At 43.5% G+C, this 19,118-nt stretch overlaps 1 protein-coding gene across 3 annotated transcripts; it reads left to right on the plus strand.

Annotated features, from left to right (window-relative positions):
• Positions 1–189: 189 nt before the first annotated feature.
• Positions 190–19,032, plus strand: LOC135417025 (MOB-like protein phocein). Of its 3 annotated transcripts, XM_064660546.1 has the most exons (9): positions 190–439; positions 2,386–2,550; positions 11,021–11,083; positions 11,545–11,645; positions 12,838–12,880; positions 13,134–13,220; positions 14,776–14,855; positions 15,682–15,793; positions 16,682–19,032. In XM_064660546.1, exons 1-9 carry the CDS (start codon positions 437–439, stop codon positions 16,811–16,813), a joined length of 786 nt encoding a protein of 261 aa, XP_064516616.1. In that variant the 5' UTR covers positions 190–436; the 3' UTR covers positions 16,814–19,032. The 3 variants fall into 3 exon arrangements, with proteins under 3 accessions (XP_064516616.1, XP_064516615.1, XP_064516614.1); XM_064660544.1 differs by lacking the exons at positions 190–439; positions 2,386–2,550 and adding an exon at positions 9,039–9,192; XM_064660545.1 differs by lacking the exons at positions 11,021–11,083; positions 11,545–11,645; positions 12,838–12,880; ... (2 more) ...; positions 15,682–15,793; positions 16,682–19,032 and adding exons at positions 3,610–3,699; positions 4,263–4,618 and having other exon boundaries at positions 237–439.
• The last annotated feature ends 86 nt before the right edge of the window (positions 19,033–19,118 follow it).

Consider the following 19,118-nt stretch of genomic DNA (forward strand, 5'->3'; position numbering starts at 1 on the left):
ACCAGGATGGCCGCTGCGTCCACCCACGGCCCGCCTGCAGCGCTGGGGCGCTGGCCGCCTCTGCGCATGCGCTGCGGGCTGCAGCATGAAGCACTCATGTTCCGGGGCCCGCCGATTCCAGAACGTTCTGGAACGCTCATGCCCGCCGCGGGTCAGAGGTGAACTGACCTCACTTCCGGGTAGGGCCCGGCCCGGGGCGCGGCGGGCGCTGTGCGGCGGGTCCGCAGTGCCGCCGGAGCGCGGCCGCCGCCGGGACCGGGACGTAGCCCCGGTAGTCGAAAACAAACGGTGGCCCTGAAGGCATCTGGGGCCGGCGCGGGGGGAGATGGCCCCGCCGGGGGGGGCGGGGCGCGGGGCGCGCATGCGCAGACCATGACCTTCTTCACGTGTGTGTTGGCGGCAGCGCGGTCAGTGGTGCGGGCAGAGCGGCAGCGCCATGGTGAGTGAGGGAGGGAGCGGGCAGCGCCGGGCCTCAGCGCCGCTGCACCTCCTGTCTTGCAGGGCGCGCCCAGCGCCGCGGGCACCGACACTTCGCAGGGCCCGGCGGCGCCCCTGCTCGTCCCCCTGGCGCGGCCAGCTGCCGGGTCCCTGAGTAGCCGCGGCCGCACCGCCGCGCACGGGTGTGCCCGGTCTGTGCCGCGGGCAGCGCCGAGGGCGGGCGAGAGGGAAGGAGGGAGGGAGGCGAGGAGAGAAGGAACGAGGGAAGGGGAGGTGGCGGGCGGGCAGCGCCGCAAGGTCACGCAGAACGTGCGGCAGAAGCGGCCACACCGTCAGACGCGGGGGCTGCGGCCGGGACGTGTCGGGGGTTCGCAGGGGCCGCCTTCGGCTGCCCAGAAACGCCATCTGAGGGTTCCTCCCGCCGCGATGGTGGGAGCAGCCCGGGGACAGCGGCTCTGCGGGGAGGGCCGTACAGGCCACGGCACGATCCTGCAGAAACAGAAATGAACCTTCTGTGCTGCACTCCCGGGCGCTCCTGCTGTGTGCTCTCTAACAGTTTTTATAGAGAACTTACACTGAGGAACAACTGGGTAAAGACTGCACTGCCCCTGTTCTTTCAGCGATATTGATTTTTACGATAATAGTGACGTGAAGAATTGCAACTTAGTGTAAAATGTTCATGGTCGTAAGTCTGGCAGTTTTATTTCTGTGAAACAGCATCTTTGATCCTCTTTTTTAAGAGATGTTCTGTCTTTACAGAATGAAAACTGACACAATAGGCAACCTTTTTGCCTTTTGCCTTTGTTGTCTTTCATCCCTGTGGCAGTGACATCGGTTGGAGGGACACGCATCTTTCATGCGCTGTCTTTTGTTCGAGCTCTGCCTGTAACTGTGTTTTCTCCCGCTCGTGTGTGTGTGTGTGTGTGTGTGTGTGTGTGTGTTGGTGAGTGCCAGCGAAGGGCACACGGATGCCAGGCCCTTGTTTCTAGCTCTTTCGAGTGTGGGCTCTGGGTACCTGTCTAGCGGAGCAGGAGCTCCATGTGACTTGGCAAGTTGCCATATCTATCCCTATAAATCAAAGCAAGTTCCTTCTTCCTGACCCCTGCTCCTTGGGATAAATGCATGTGCTTGCATATATCTAGCACGTGGGAATTAAACTGATATTTCTGAAATGCAGACAAGGAGCAGCGAGTAGTTGCAAAAAAAACCTCAAAACCAAATGCGAGGAAAAACCCCAAAGAACACTCAACAAAAAAAACCACCCTGACTCTGTTTAAGCAGAGGCAGATACAGAAGCAGTTGAGCAGATGTGTCCCTACCTTCCTATTTCCAGGAGCTTGAACCTAAACTTTCTTGTAAAGTCTATTTGTAGAAGTCAGTACAAGTAACTTGACAAGGCTCAGACTCCTGGATTTTCACATACCATTATATGAAAGGTTAAGTCTTCAAAGCACCTGAAGAAGACTGACAAGGGGCCACACAGCTGGACTTCTGCTTCTTTACTTTAAGCCACTCCACAAATACAGATGCAACTGTCCCAAGGGGTCCTTAATAATCTTCACATCTGGTTGTGAACTGAATTAATACAGTTCATATAATCAATAGTTGTGCTCACAGCACTATAACAGTTCAGGGTTTGGGGTTAAAAGCCTGCAGAGCTTTCCAGCCAGAGGAGTCTGCTCCATCTGTGGGTGGTTTATTGCCCAGCTGGAGAACATCTTCCTAAGGCTGAACTGTCAGGATTGCCCAGCATCTGCCTGTGCCTTTAGCAATTTCTGATGCAATCAGAGGTAGTATTTGCTTGCTGCTGTTAAATAAATGCCTAGTGGTTTTCTCAAACTATTAATTTATCCCCTAAGAGAAATCACTATGTGTTGGGTTTTTTTTTAAACTTGCATTTTTTTTTTCTAATAGTCCTCTTGTTACAATGTACAATTACTTCCCCAGGCGGGAAAAGCATTTAGGAAATTTCTTCCCCTCTTTGATCGTGTACTGGTCGAACGGTGTGCGGCCGAGACAGTAACCAAAGGAGGAATCATGATACCAGAAAAATCTCAAGGAAAGGTGCTGCAAGCAACAGTAGTAGCAGTTGGATCTGGAGCCAGAGGAAAGGTAACTATCCTGAAGCATTCCATTTGGGTAGAATTAGTAATGGGATGGTAGTAGCTGGAATATTGCCATAAGAATGGGGTGGTTATAGTGCAAATGTGATAGCTCACAAAAATGGATGACTGATGGCTGAAGTTGGAAGTACAGATTCAGAAAGGAAGTGGAAATTCTCCTAACTGTCTCTGGCCTGGAATTCCAGCATTCCTTTCATTAGTTGTAAAATGGAGTGGGGTTTTTTTGTGATCCTGGAAGGACCAGCAGACTTCTTTGTTAAAATTACTACATGCCCAAATTTCTGTAAGTTGAGAAGGGTGGAATCCCAGAATGTGGTATCTTGTGCTATGCAAAATGTCCATAAGGATTAGGCTTATTGGACTAAACAAAATTGGGAATCAAAACAAATAAGCATCATATAAGTTTGTTAATTTTGCACGTTGATTACATATCCAGAAACCACAAAAGAAAACAGTTTTCACAAAAATGCCACTGGCTGTGGGCTTCAGCATCAGAAGGGCTTTTTCTCCACCAAGGCAGTGTTGAGTTAGCAGCAACACTGGAAAACAGGTTAAATTTCAACCTGGGCATGTTGACTTGGCCCTTCTTTACCATGAGCCCCTCCATACATTCCCTGCTGGTTTGCGTCACTGTCTGGTTTTTAAAGCTTTATGTTGTGAAATGGTGATAATATTTGACTAATGTGTTAATGTTTTATTTATAATGCAAAAATTTAATTAAACTTTGTCAGGTGTTTCTAAACAACTGATTTGGCAGAAACAGTGACAAGTTGATCAAAGTAACAAAGATGGGAAGGTGCTTTTAACTGGCACTTGGAGAAATTAGCCTTGGCTATAGGATACAGAAATGGACTTTCTCCCTTGATTTTACAAAGGGGTTTCATGGTCCTTTAAGTGAAGTCCTGTTCAGTGTGTCAAATAAAGACCTCACAGTACTTACAGTCAAAACTAAATGCAGAGTTGTGATTTCCTGAACTTTTTTTAATATATGGATGGATCATTGTAGTTTAGAGGAATTCTAAGGATTTCTTTTTTTTATCTCCTTCAGAATGGTGAGATTCAGCCAGTGAGTGTAAAAGTTGGTGAAAAGGTTTTGCTACCAGAATATGGTGGTACTAAGATTGTACTAGAAGACAAGGTATGTTTCCCAATTTCATGAGAGCAAATTAGGCTGGTTCTCCAAATGCCCCACTGCCTGTAATAAACATTGGAGTTACTTTGTAGTGTTAGCAGCATTCCAGAAATGCAGGGGTTGGCATTCAAGTGGGAGCAGGGGGATCCAGCCACCTTCTGGTACCTGTGGTATTTGCTACTTTGGCCCCTGCATAAAGGGAAACCTCTGATCTGATCTTTGCTGGGTGGACAAAATGGTTCCATATGTCAAGCAGATTACAGGGAACCCAAAAAGGCTCTGAAATCACCGGGGTTATCCTTGCTTTTGACAGGGAAAGCTTGCAGAATTGTTTTCTCACAGTTCTTGTGCTTCCCGCTACTAAAAGTAGTAACTTGGTAGCTCTCCAAAGAGTATCTTATGAACAAAAAGAATGTTTTCCAGACTAGCTCTACATGTTGACTTCTTGGTTAGCTCACTTTTGCTCTTGTACTTCATGAGTGTGATAACCCTGACCTCAGAACAAAACAGGCTTTGCAAACCAACAAAAAACCTGCTATGTCAGATACTAATGTTTCTTTTCTTTGCAGGACTACTACTTGTTTAGAGATGGTGACATTCTTGGGAAATACTTGGACTAAACCTATTGCAGTATCAGTCATCCATTCCACTAAAATGCTGAAATTTTTCTTTCATCATGTAAATAATGTCCTTTATTTTATAATAAGCAGGCATTGAGTCTTTGAAATAACTTGTGATCTCACTGTAAGGATGGAACACAAATAAAAATATGTACAGTCAGAAATCAGTTATCTTGCTTGAGTTCCATTGAACAGTGAAATTTGGATGACCACCAACCAGCCTTAATTATTCCAAACAACACCATTTTATATCCTTATCTCTGTAATGAGGTTGTAAAGGTCTTTACAATAAACTTATAAAAGTCTTCTGCTTCTGTCTCAGTTTCTGCTGTTGCTCAGTGAAACTGAGTCTCAATTGTGTAATGAACTAATCTCTCTGAAACATTCAATTGTAATAATATGTTATTTTCCCCAAATGAGTGTAAAAGGGCTATCAGGCAGATGCAGTGATGCTGGGCCTTTCAGGTATCTCCCTTGCACATTGAACTCCTGAGACAGCAGGGAGGGGGTTAACTTCCCTTATCTGAAGCCCCTGAAACACTGGAAGGTTAAAGCACACAAAGCACCCTGCCACAAACAGCCTGTCCCACGGGAGAATGGAGGAGCTTGGTACTAGTCCTGTCTGTGCTAGAACTGAATCACCCAGTTCATTGATGAAGCAGATAAGAATGGTTATTCTTGCTTATCTCTCAGTGAATTTTGTCAATAGAAAATGACTTCCCCACACCAGTCAGGCAGAAACAAGGCTAATGCTGAGCTTCAGTGAAGTTTCTTTACTGATTACTATGCTGTTGCACCCAGATCTCCAGCTTTCCCATGCCTCAGTAGAGACCTGATTTCACAAACTGATTTCCTTTATACTTAGCACACCATTCTTAAATAGCAAGACATTTACTCAAGTAATGCTGAAGTCATCAGATTTGCATATTTCTAGCCACTCTGTCTTGCCTTGAAAAAGATGCAAGGTTGTTCGTGCAGGAGTACACAAATCTGCACTTTACACACTGTTCCTAGTGACACTTTGAAAGCTGGTGTGTGTACAGTGACCTGGTGCAGTCTAAGAACACACACTCTGTTAAGATGCTCTTGGTGTAGTCTGAGTGAAGTAAGTCAGTATATGACTTACTGCTGCTGAAACTACTGACTGTAGTTGAACTGAACTTCTTTGCCATTCCATTCCAGCTGATAAATCAACATTGCTAGATACATTATAACCCTTATTCTGGAAGTAACACCAAAGAACTGTAATGAAAGATGTTTTTCAGGACTCCATTCAGCAGCTGCACTAGGGAGGGACTTGAGCTCTGACACGCAATCTATTTTGAACATTTGAATATGTTTGTAGTCTGCAACAATGTATCCTCTGCCAACAGAAAATTCCTCCATCAGCTGAACTTGAGCACAGAGGTGAGCTGGAGCCACGTTTTTCCCTAGATGCCAGTGATCCCCCAGCTATCCCACTAGGAGCTGCATTTGACAGTCTTGGCTGCAATGTCTTTTGTTCCCCATGGCCCTGGGGTGTGCTCCTAGTTGGCTGGTTACCCCTGCCTGCTCTGGAGCTGCAGGCAAACCAGGCACCAGTCCAGTGGTTCAAACTGACAGAGGAGGTGCTAAATTAATAAAAATACATGTTTTAGTATAAACCATGAAATTTGCCCTATTGGCGTTTTCCTTCAGTCGTTCCAGCACTGCAGGTCAGAGCTGAAACTTGAGATAACCACAGGACAAGTACCTTGAAAGACAATTGTGTAATGAAACACAAACTCCCTGAGAAGCATTGTCTCCCCTGGAGCCAGCAGGCTTTTATCTTCCACGATAAGGGAGGCGGTCTGGTGCAGTTACATACCAAAGAGGGGAAGGTATTTTAGATATTTCCAAACTACTTAGGGAAACTGGAGCCCCATCTCAATGAGAAAAAAATGCAGCATGAATTAACTCCCAACGGAGAAATGTTTAGGCCTGACATTTCAGCATTTCTTTCCATGATGGCTTTTAGAGACAAATTAGGTAGGATCACCGACGTCTCACCACACGAGCCTGGCTGCCCCCAGCTCTGCTTCCAGCCCATGCTTTCAGCCCCAGAAGATTTTCAGCAGCTTGATGCCCTGCTTATTTAGTAAAATATCTAGCATGGCTGTATCTACCAGTGTTTACATAACTGATTAAAACCAGAGGTCACACTTAGATGGGAATAAGTAATTTACAGATGGGGGGGAAAAATAGCATTCCTAAGCCTAATCAAATTGAGGACATGCTTGAACATCTGCTGGATGGACAGACAGGGAACATTCTATTCTTGCACTTTGAGGCTATCACTGCAAGCAAGGACAAGGCTACTGCTGCATAGCCAAGGTGATCCATCTGCTGTTCTGTATTTTAGTCCATGACTGCATGCCAAATTCTATATCCCTCAGGTTCTACAGAGGAGGACAGAATCAATCACAAATCCTCTTTATCTGCTGTGTTGTTCCTGTAGGAATTTAGGCTTCTTTATTCCACTGTTTTCTAGATTATTTCAGAACTTCAATTTTAGCATAAATGTTGCATGTTGCCCTACCTGCCTTTTTGGGGGGATACAGTCCTTTTCCACCTTTCTTCAGTCTATCTGAATCATAAAGAAACAAGATGGATTCCCCCTCCTTTTGTGACTTTCCTGTCTGAACATTTCAGAACAGTTTCCATGAGCAGCAGCTTTACTATTTTCAGAAAGCTTTTATCATCCTGGTTATGTTATCCTGGCTTGGTAAAACAAGGATGAAACATTTACCTGCCAACAGAGAAGAAAGGAAGGCCAGGGCTCCAACAACACATGAAGGGTTAGTAAGATTTTGGCCAAATATTCAGTTTTTCATTCTTGAAAGCCATGAGGCAATGAGGACCAGCTGAATCAAAACCCCAAAATTAACGTTGATCAGATTTTGTTTAAAAGCAACTTGAAATCCAATAAAATAATGAGCAGCTTTCAGGAACACAGGGTTAATTATCAAGAGGCAACATGAGATACCCTACAGACTTCAACATCTTAATAAACAGGGCAGATTTCTTTCCTCTTTTCTACAAAACCCTGAGTCAACTGCAGATTAAACTAACAGATACATATTTCTCTCTGAGAGGTATGTCTTCACAGTCAGATTTATTTCCATTTTAAAAGCAAGATGGCCATGAAATAAAAGTCAGAGACAAATGGAAATGTCAAATCCCCAACTCTCCTGTGCTAGAGATACCAGTTAAACCTTGAATATGATGAAAGGAAAAGAAAAAGAAAACAAACAAAAAATAACCCAAACAAGCTGCTGAATTTTGAAGGACTTAGCTAGAAGTGCTTTTATTTTGAGACTAATTGTAATATCAATCTCATAAAAAATTAATGTCAGAACACAGCTGATCTCATGAGGCGAGAGGACATTTATACCCTTCATTCTAATACACCAATTTCCCTGAACATTTTTAACCTTTTGATGGTTCCTTACACAAGCTGACTTTCACCACACGACCCCAGCAGCTAACTAACATCTCTGGGGCAGCAGTGCCGACCAGCAGTAAAAAAGTAACTAATGCAAACTGAACTCGGGTGCCTGAAGTCAGGAGCCAGCCGTGTGTTACAGTGTAACCTGTGGGTTAGCTGGGCCAGGCGGTGACCCCGGCACCCATTTCTCCTCGCTCCCACATTGCCCAGCTCTCAGCTCTTCCCTGGCCTCCAGAACACCGCAGGGTCCTGCCCATGGCATTGCCCAAGCAAAGCCAGGGTTCAAAGTGCACTTCTCTTTCTCATGGGAAAGCCTATTTAGACATTTTCCAGTGTTTTCAATCTAGAAATGTTTCACAAACTTAACTGTCTATGGGTAGAAGGAAGAGGTTTTAACATGGGGAAGCACGTGTTATTTAGAGCAAATTAACTGAGTGAGGGGGGGGAACTATACACAGCATTCATCCTGTGTGGTGGTGGAAGCAGGGGCAGCACCAGAACCATCCTTCTCCACTTCTTAGGACACAACACACACCTGTAACCACTTATTCCCTGTTTGGATAAGGGAGGTATCTCACCTGTGCCTTGCTGCTTCACAGCCTCTCAGACTGAACCAATTCACCCTCCCTTACTCTGTACTCCTTTCTGCCATCTCTTCCCTAGAAACAGGGAAGCTTCCAAAATATTTTCTTCCTGCTAATCCTGCGGAAATAACATGAGCCGCTCTGGTCTTCCAAAATGTTTACTTGCTTGTTCTTCGCTTAACATCTGTATATTTCGAATATAGGAGCTGGAATGTTTTTTTAAATTCACACCGTTTGTTTCATACAGAACTCCACGGACTGTGCGGAGACAAGACAGGACTGACTGACCTTGCGGGGGCGCCCGCACAGCCAGGGCTGCCGGGGGGGTGCTGATGAAACAGGGTGAAATCCGCAGGGTGGATTTCCTCAGCAACCACTCCGTTCCACAAACCCGGCAGCTCGTTCGCCGCCGCAGCCGCCGGAGCCGTGCCCCCCTCCCGGCCGCGCGTGTGTGCGGGGTGTCGCTGCTGCCCCTCAGGAGGACAAAGCTCTGCCCTGGGGAAAGGGGTCCTGCGGCTGCCCACACGGCGCTGCCCCCAGGGAAGGGGATCGGGGGGGGGCGGGAATGCTGAGGGGGCGGGAATGCTGAGGGGGCGGGAATGTTGAGGGGGCGGGAATGTTGAGGGGGCGGGAATGCTGAGGGGGCTGGCGCTGGGGCCGAGGCCGCCCCTCAGGGCCGCCCCGCCCGCTCTCGCGAGAAGCCGTTCCCGCCCCCCCGCGCGGCCCCGGGCACATCCGGGCCCCGCGGCACATCCGGGCCGCGCTCGCCATGGTCATGGCGGAGGGCACGGCCGTGCTGCGGCGGAACCGCCCGGGCACCAAGGCGCAGGTGAGCCCCCGCCGCTGCCCCGCGGCCCCCGGGCGGGCACGGGCAGCGCTGCTGTCGAGGCGCCGGCACCCGCCGGCCCGGCGGGGCGGTGTCGCGGGCCACGCCGGGCCTGCCGGGACTGGGGCGGGCGGCGGCGGCCCCGCTGCGGGGATCGCTTTGTTGCCGCCGGGGGGGAGCGGAACGGGGACGGCGGCGGCTCCTTCCCCGCGGACCCGGCGGGTCGGCGCCGCCCCCCGGGGCTGCCGGGCTCGGGGCGGGGGCTCGGGCCGCGTTCGGCCTGATGGGTGAGGGACCGGGCGGGCGCCTCGGCGGGCCGGGCGCGCTGTGACAGCCGGGCCCGGGCGCTGCTCCCCGGGCCCTGCGGGCGGGGCGGCTCCCGGCGCTGGCAGGCACTGCCGGTGTTGTTAGTAAAACACGGAACGCGCGGCCCGACAGGGAGCCCACCCACCGTGTGCCGCACCTGCCGGCCCATCCTACGGGGAGTCATCCTGCCCTTACGTAACTGCGCTCCCCGCACAGGGAGCCGCTGGTGTCACATCGCCTCTCTTCATCGAAACTAAATTCGTGTGTTTTGGGGTCTCGAGGTCAGCTGGAAAAGGCACGTCTCGCTTCAGAGATGTGATCTGTGAGGCCTCGATGTGAGACTTTTACTCTACTTTTGGAAGGAGAGCTCACGGTCAGAATGGAGCAGTGTATGACACAAGGTGTTTCCTCCTTTTATCATGACGTATCGAAGTAAAACTATTACACAACCATGTAAATCAGTTCATTCTATAGGTGTTTACTCTGTGAATGAGATGGAATGTTGTGTACCTTTCATAACTTTTGGGTTATCCTGAAAAACAGTAAGCTGGACAGGGACCTAGATTTTGTCAAATATTATGAAATTCATGTAGGTTGAAGAGTTTTGTGTATAGCGATGATTAATTTTTTTATAGACGTGATTTCTTTTTTTTTTTTGATTACACTGGTATAGTTATTAATTGTGTGAATACAATTAGTTGATGATATTCCAGCCGTGGGTATTCCCTGTAGGTATTTTCTCCAGAGGTGACTTATTCTCTCAGGAGCAGATTGCTGAGCTTTGCAGCTGGGACATTTTCACTGAGTCACTGAACCTACTGGGATGGCCAGGGCGCACTGATGTGCAGGATCTCTGGATGGTGTGAGGGAGTAGCACTACATTTTAGATACAGAAAACGCAGAGTAAGAAAACGCCTGTGTGGGATGGTTGTAGGAGCAGCAGATGGGAATTGCTGCAGAGCGCTGAGGTGAAACTTGAGGAGGGTTTTGTCACTAGCAGGGCTGGCGACCACCCAGGTACTGACCTAGGGACTGTGGTACCACGTCAGGCCAATGTGGCGTTACAGCTCAGTTCGGAGAAGATGTTCTCAGTGCTGTGTCATTGCTGGGATTTTTAGTTTTATAACCATTGTACAGTGCTGCTCTCTACAGACCTCTTTTCTTCCCCGTTCCTACCTGGCCTACCACATGACATGGGCACTCTGTGCAGTATTTAATGTTAGAAATCCAGGCTCAGTGGGTGTTCCAGCAAGGCGTGGAGCAGTGATGATGTTCACGTGCCGAGTCATGCAGAACTTTCATTTCAAGATGTTCTACTATTGCAGCGTGAGGAGCGTGAATCCCATCTCACCCTGTTTCTGCCAGGACTGTGTGCCAGGACCTGCTTCTGTTAAGATGGAGCTTCCTGGATTTGTATAAACTCCATCTATTTTCCTGCATGGTCAAGCTTATTGTAGGCTGTGCATTTTTATCCCTCCCCCTCTAGGTTTGTTAAATTGCTTTAAACTTTTTTTTTTTTTAACAGGATTTCTATAACTGGCCTGATGAATCCTTTGAAGAAATGGATAGTACATTAGCTGTTCAGCAGGTATTCTTACTTACATGAAATGTTGTTAATGACATCATCCTATTTATCTGCTTCGGATGTTGCTGCACAGCAGTGAATTTCACTGCTGCAATTTATATTAAAAAACTGTAACTGTGTTAGTAGAAATAACTGGAATTCCCATGTCTGGTTTAAACAAATCAGATTTAAGAAAATAGTGGGGGTTCCTATGAGGTTTGGGGGTTTTTTTGACATACATGTTGTAAATAAGCTTTAAAATTTACCCATTCTTTTACTTTTTCTAATTGAGGAAAAGCCTTTTTTCAGATCTGGCATTTTTTTATACCCATTTTCTTACCCCGCCCATCTACTCTTTAACTTTTTAGTCTGTCAATCACTTCTTGAAGAGAAAAACTTAAGTCCCTCAAAGATGTAATGCCCTAGATATCCCTTCTTACTATAATTACAACAAGCTCTAGATTTCTTCCCCCTCCCTCTCCTAGTATATTCAACAAAACATAAGGGCAGACTGTTCCAACATTGATAAGATCCTTGAACCTCCTGAAGGCCAGGATGAAGGTGTATGGAAGTATGAACATTTAAGGTAAGAATCCATCTTTTGTCAACGTCGTGTCTTGGTTCTGAGTTTTGTTCACCCATAGTGGTAGTGAGTCTGTTGGAATGTGACAGATCAAAAGTAACCTGATTTTTCTGCTATGGAGTATGGGTATTATTTTCTGGATTTCCTGTTCTTTCCGAAGATTTATAATGCATTCTCATCTAGTGCTTTTGATGTTTTTTAAGACAATGTTAAGTCACTTCAAAAGTTGTATTAGCATGTCTTGAATATGAAAATATAGTCATGAATTTCCATAGCACCTTCTCTTGGTGTCATCAGTTCTTCATCTCTGCTAATTGGGAATGTGATTTCCACATGCTCTCAGTGCTTTTTCTGAAACTTGCAGGAAAATAGGCTTTAGCTGGGAAAGCAGGAGTACCTGTGTCCTGATTTTTATGTTTCTCATAAGTGTATCTTCTGAGTTTATCAAATACACTTTCAAGAATAAGAACAGTTCCAAGCTCCTCCTAGATTTATACACCTTGACTTTTTGCCTCTTGTTTTCTTTTTCTCTTCTCTGGTCTGGAATAGTTCTAACAGATACAGAGAATCCTCAAGAAAGGAAAAAGTGTACATACACAATTGCAAAAGACACATTTTAAGGATTTCCCCTGTCCTTTCACAAACACCAAAAAGCTTGGTAGATTCATAGAAGTGACCTGTCACTAAATACTTGTCAGTTTTGGAAAATTTATTCAGATTTTCTTGTAGGACGGAGGGGGAAATTCTCATAAGTTAAAGAATGTACTTCCAGATTCATTCCAGTGAAAACAGTATTTTCAGAAGTCCCATTCTGATAATGATCTGTGGTAGGACTTTAGCCACTTAAATTATTACAAGTACATCTCAGAAGGATGGAATGATCCAGCTGTATGAGTTTAAAACTTTCAGTCTTAAGAAATTAATTTTATTGAAGTGTCTTTTTTTTTTAGTCTGTATTTGTGAAATAGCACTTGCTTTCATAACAAAGCTGGTATCTTAAACACTCACTAAATTATTTATTAAGCTCAGCCTGTACTGTCAGTTAAGAATTAAAATAAAATTGTTTAGCTGAATAAAAAAAAAGCATCTACTGGTGTTAAAAAGATCAGAATGTATACCCTGTTTTTTATGAGATATTTCCAGTGAATAAACAAATAGTTGATTTTTATGCTGCTGTGTTCAAATTTTTTTTTAGACAATTCTGCCTTGAGCTCAATGGATTAGCTGTCAAGCTTCAGGTAATTCTTTTCTTGAGACTTTTATATTGTATGGGGGGGAGACTTTTTGTATTGTGTAGATGCAGAGTTTGCAGAGCTTTCCTCTAAATTTATACACACAGACCTAACCAGTGGTTTGAGGTAAGAGTTTTGTAGGGTTTTATTCTGGCAAATAACCCTTTTTTTGTGGGGGACAGGGCAAGGAAGTGATTTGAAAAGATGAGCTCATTTTTGCTGCTGGGTGGTTTTCTTAACTGAACAATTGTTTTAACAGAGTGAATGTCACCCTGACACATGTACTCAGATGACAGCAACTGAACAATGGATTTTTCTTTGTGCAGCTCATAAAACTCCCAAAGAGGTATGAATGTATTTTGGAAAACTAAATCACTGAGCCCAGTGCTGTAGGAGTTTTTTTCACAGCTGGTGTGTTCATGGTAGCTGGCTCCCTACTCTAACCAAGTGCTTATGTGGGTTAGGAATATCACTTGAGCTGTTCCTCTTGGCCACTCCGTAGTGTTTTACAAAAGAACAGGATGAGGTAAGAAGGAACTGCTTTTTAGCTCAGTATTTGTGACTCTGCACATTCCTCTCTTTTCTTTACTAATTTGTGCTGAGCCAGCCTGAAACTCCAGGGAAAAAGCTCTTTCCTTAATGGACAGAAGGGTACATGCTGAGAATAGGTTGTCCTCTTCGGATTTTGGCCTTGATCCACAGTGTAAGCCTGACACTCAGGAAGTGACTGCATGTGCACAGTCTTAGGGGAGTTACTCCTAAAAGGTAGTGGAGCCATAAAAAATGCTTCACGTTGAGTGGGTTTATCAGCATGGCAGTAGCTCATCTCCCTCAGTGTCCTGTTACTTCAAACTTTGTTCAGATCTTCTGTTGAACAACTTGATACATTTTTTTTTTCCCTCAGAAGGTGTTTGTTGCTATTGGTTATGGCAGTAGTGCAGTCTGTCATATTTAGCTTTGTATTCATCTTCCTGAATATGGGTATTGGTTCTTTTTCATCTTATCCCTTTTGTCCTGTAAGCTTTTTTTCCTTTTTGTTCTGCTTTTAATTTCCTGAGATGTCTTGATTTAACTCTGAAGGCCAACTTCTTTCCCCCTCCCTCCTTGAAGCCCTGTCCCCCCTCGGTATATTGGCATGTCTGGCAGTAAGTGTTTTACTCAGCTGGACCAGAGAACTTTGGGCTGCTCTTTACCTCAGCATGCAGCACTCATCTCCTGTTCTCCACATCAGTGCTATCTACCTAGCAATGGTCACATGGAACTCGACCTGCTGACAGAAATGTACAGCTGAGAAGTCTTTTCCTGAAACTGGTGAACAGCAACATGGACAGACATTCCTGCTCTCAGCCTGTCTCAGTCCATCTTTACTTTCTTCCTTCTCCTGTACTTGACTGCAGAGCCAGGGCTTGGCTTGTTATACACGTAGTTACACTCATGATTCTAGTTTTCTTTGCCAAGGGAAAAAGCATGGATAGATTTAGGTGCAGGTTTGGGTTGAGAGCCTGTAAAGAGTGAGTCTGGCAACTTGACTATGTGGGAAACAAATGAACTGTGAGGTAACCATCATATTTCCTTTCAGTGCACTTCCAGCATGTATTCTTATTATGCACCTTTACTTACAGAGATGCATAAAATTCACTTACTCATGTGCGTAATTACATTTCCATAGTAAATTTTTTTCTTGAAATAATTTACATGGGTTGTGAAACAGAGGAAAGAAATGACTCACTTAAGGAGGAAATGTAGTTATACCTTCAGAAGCAATGTGAAACTTCTGGGAATAAAAATGACCAGTGAATTTAAAAGCATCAGGAGACATAACTAAAATGCTTCTTTTAAAACCAGTTCTATGACAAGAGCATGTGTTCATACTTGTGCTCACTCACTGTCTGTTTCTGTAGTGTCCTGCTATAGACTACACCAGGCACACACTTGATGGAGCTGCATGTCTTCTGAATAGCAATAAATATTTCCCCAGCAGGTAAAAACACTTTCTCTTGGGAGGAGGGAGGGAGGAGGTGGCACCTGACACTCAAAAAACACATGGAAAGGCGTAATTCATTTTTCACGGACTACTGGTGGAACTATCAGAAGTCCTGTATCTGTCATAAGTTGGTAGGCCTATTGCCACTTTTAAGCCAAGGAATAATTGCTTATTTAAATAGTTTGCCATTTACTGGACCTTTTTAGGTGGAAACTGTTTTACTAATACCTGTTAGTGTTATGGGGCTTCTATGGGAGTAGTGCCCACCAAAATAACAGGCTCGCCTTTAGAGAGATGCTGCAGCTCTAAGGACTTAAAACAGTAGGACAGGAAAGCTTCCAGAGGGCAACACCAGGGTACTGTGGGACAGAGCAACCACACAAGACACAGACTGAGTGTACTGAACAGGCAGCTCACATCACAGAAACCTCCCTAGAAAGTCAAGATTACGCTGCTTTAGGAATCCAGTATTGACAAGGAGGTACAACTGGAAGTCTTTTTTTTCTTTGCCCATCAATGCTGGAAACCAGAAATCCAGCCTTCACTGGAATAAGTGATGATTATTAACTACATGCAAAACTGTTTTTGTAGTCAGAGTACAATCTGTAATTTGTAAAAACTTAAAATTTGTAAGTGTGGAGCTTTCACCAACATTTTTACTTTGCTTCCAAAAATAAGCAATTGCAGACACAGATACCTGCAATACTTAAGTCTAAATTCCATATGCAATATGCATACAGTATAGTTTCAACAATCAGAATTCGTGTCAGTGTGTATCTCACTCATTAGATCTGTTCTGTAACCTTTCTCCTGGTGCTTACAGGGTTAGCATAAAGGAATCCTCTGTAGCCAAATTAGGATCAGTGTGCCGAAGGATTTACAGAATATTTTCACACGCTTATTTTCATCACCGGCAGATATTTGATGAATATGAAGTAAGTAGTTTCAAATTACATTGTGAAAGCAGGGCATTTACTGAAGTTACAGCTGTGATATAATGGTATAAGACATCTCAGTCCTACTAGAAGATCTATATTCAAGTGAAGGATTGATTATAGTAGATTCCAGTTTTACAATAACTAAAAAGCTGTTATACATTCACATAAAAATTCTTTTATATTATTAGTTACCTGATTATGGTTTCCCTTCACTTTGGGATAAAAGGTCAAAATTTGAGAGTTTTTGTACAAAGAACTCAAATTCATCTTGTTTTCAAGATTCTGAATGTATTCAAGCACTTGATGTAGTTAGTACTGCTAATATGTATATTATATATATCTATATATATCCTGTACAAGTTAAGGAATTTTAATTGTAAAACTAGAGAAAAGGAGTAACTGGTGGCAGCTTGTGCACCTCCAGTAACCTTTTTTTGTTTGTTTTTGTTATGGGAAAGTAGAAATTAATAGATAAAAAGGAGATAAGGAGTGTAGCTGGATATAAAAGGAAGCCTTTGCCAAATCCCTCTTAAAGTTGCTGGAACAGCTGTGGAATGGCTGTGCCCTGTTTTGTTTGCAGTAGTACATGCAGGAGGAATTGCAGAACTATATTGACATTTACATATATTCTTGTCTAAGTGCTGTTAAATTGAGCTGTGACTTAAACTTCAGTAGGTTTTTTATTAATTGCAGTAACTAAGCAAACAGTAAAGATACAAAGAAGCAGTTAAAAATGTACTATTTAAGCATGGCTATTTCTTTGTAAGACTTGTAAATCTAATGTGACAATTACATATAAGCAGTTTTCTTTTTATTATGTTCTTCCTAATTGTTTAAAATAATCCTTCTGTACATACTGTTTTTTCCCCTTTTTTTCATCTCCAGAATGAAACTTTCTTGTGTCACCGGTTCACTAAGTTTGTGATGAAGTATAATCTGATGTCCAAGGATAACCTGATTGTACCGATTTTGGAAGAAGAAGTGCAAAATTCAGTGTCAGGGGAAAGTGAGGCATGATGGGACCAGCAGTACAGGAGCCTGTACTGAATAAAAACAAAACATTAATGACGTACTGTATATATCATTTTAGACACTTCAATCACGTATCTTCATAGCTTTGTTTAGTACACTTTTTGTATGCTGTGTGCATTGCCTTTTAATATGGGAAATACTTTTAAGTTATTCATGAGCTGTATATTCATCAATGTGGCACTCATGGTTTTTAAATAAAAGTAGTAGTATCTGTTTATAATGCCTGTTAATAAAAGAATTTACAGTTCTCTAAAACTGCTGCTAAACAATCATTGAATCACAATCCTGAAGAGGTGTCTGATTGGGTGGGGAAAACAGTGAGATGAAGATTTCACACCAAGCCATTTTGTAATGCAGTACCTATATTAAGTCTTAGTTCAAAGATTATCACCTTAAATATATAATTCTGCAAGGGTCTCCTTGCAATGTAGCTTACTCCTAATTTACCTTTTATTTTTTTAAGATGGCTTTGTAGATTTACTTCTGGATGTGCATATTGCTGTATGTGTATATCCAAATGCTAACAGGATCTATAGTATTAACCCAAAGGACAATTTCACTATGCTATTGAACATATATATTCTTGATATATATCTAACACACTTTCTGGACTTGTTTTTTTGTTAACAGTGGAGGTTTGTGTACAGCAGGGGCCAGGTGCTGTCCTGTTAAGGCAGACTTGACTTCTCCAGTGCCCAACCTCTCTAAAGAATACCTGTGCGTATTGGTGGCAACTGCTTACAGATTATACCTCAACTACTCATGTTACACTACATAACACACTAGCATGGGCTCTGCTTGTGTTCCTAGAACAAACATTAAGTACCTGAAATAATGAATGCCATTCTTTGCAAGAGCTAATCATGTTTTCAACATACATTTGTTTCTCTTCATTCCACCTGAATTATACTGACAGAAAGATTTGGATTTATGCTTCTGTTCCCTATTAGATGTTTATTTGAAGCTGTGTTTGCAGATTTGCAATAACTGACAATTTCCATGAGTGCTGCTTAATTGTGTTATGTCTAGAATGATAGAACTAAATGTTTTAGAGATGCATATAACAGAAATACTGCTAAGTGTACATGAATGCAGGGTCTAAAAGCAGTAGCAGTGTTCCTATATTAAATGAATTTTGCATAGCTGTTTAAGAAGTTAGCTGGTTGTTTCTCTCTGAGGTTGCCAGGAGCCCTCTTTATTTCTTTCAGCAGGTCAGAATGGGCTAGCTCAGCTGGTTTTAATAATTTACACTTTGTTTTCTACATTATATTTACATGGAAAGAAGGGAATCCACCTATTTTTATTGTCTTTTTTCGTAATATACTAAACATGCCTTAAATTCTATGTTTCTTTATATGAATCAAGCACACCTCAAGCAACTGTATCACCTGGATGTAAAGGGAATTTAAACAATGAGAAAATAGACTAAGCTTAAGTACTTCAACAGCTGTATTCTTCAGCAGCTCTTTTTGTCTCATGTTTATCATTGTAATTGCAGGGTAATTGCATGAGATGTTGTCTGAGTGAAAGTAGCTTTAGTTGCTGTCTATACACTTAGCTGGAACTGGCCTTGTATAGACTGGGTTAACCTGATTTCGACAGATACCTTGAAGTTTGTACTGCAGGTAGGAGAACTGCATTCTGGAGGTAGCAAATGTATTTAGCTTTGTTACAGTCTGCTCTAGGACCATCCATGGTGTGGTTCCTCTGTCCACTCACTCCGCACGTGTATAGAGGCTACAGTGACTGAGACAGGCAAAAACATGTAACTGGTGTTGCTAATTACATTTCCTCTGCAAAATTGAAGAAAATGATGTGGTGCTCAGGACTGCATTAAAATTTTAAACCTCTTCCTCTTACGCTTTAAGAGTTTCACTTCAAAATAAGACTCGGGAAGTTTTAATCCTGTTTATTCTCATTCAGATTTGCACTGTAAAGTTGACTTGCTATACTAAGCTGATTTTATATATAAGGCCTAAGTGAGACACTGCTTGTATTTTCCCTTGCTATTGTTTACATGAGTACTGTGTACACACATGTGCCTGGATGGTACCATAAAACTTCAGTTAGCCTAAGCAAACCATTGATTTGTCTAATAAATATTAACACATTTAATTTAGACTCTACATAATAGGGAAACTGAGACTGTCTTTGAATTATATTGTAAAAAAAAAGGATGAAATTAAACTGTTTCTTTATCCATACTATGATATTTTGGCAAGTTATTCTCACTTTTCATGTCGTCCAAGAATGCAGCAACCGCGTGCTTCCAAGAGAACCTTCAGTGCTC

Source organism: Pseudopipra pipra, chromosome 7, assembly GCF_036250125.1.
Source record: "Pseudopipra pipra isolate bDixPip1 chromosome 7, bDixPip1.hap1, whole genome shotgun sequence".
Lineage (NCBI taxonomy): Eukaryota > Metazoa > Chordata > Aves > Passeriformes > Pipridae > Pseudopipra > Pseudopipra pipra.

Bases quoted from the DNA above. Each gene is read 5' to 3' on its own strand.
- LOC135417025 (XM_064660546.1), top strand. The intron at 2,551-11,020 runs GTAACTATCCTG...TTTTTTTAACAG, and splicing joins GATCTGGAGCCAGAGGAAAG to GATTTCTATAACTGGCCTGA. The intron at 13,221-14,775 runs GTATGAATGTAT...CTGTTTCTGTAG, and splicing joins CTCATAAAACTCCCAAAGAG to TGTCCTGCTATAGACTACAC.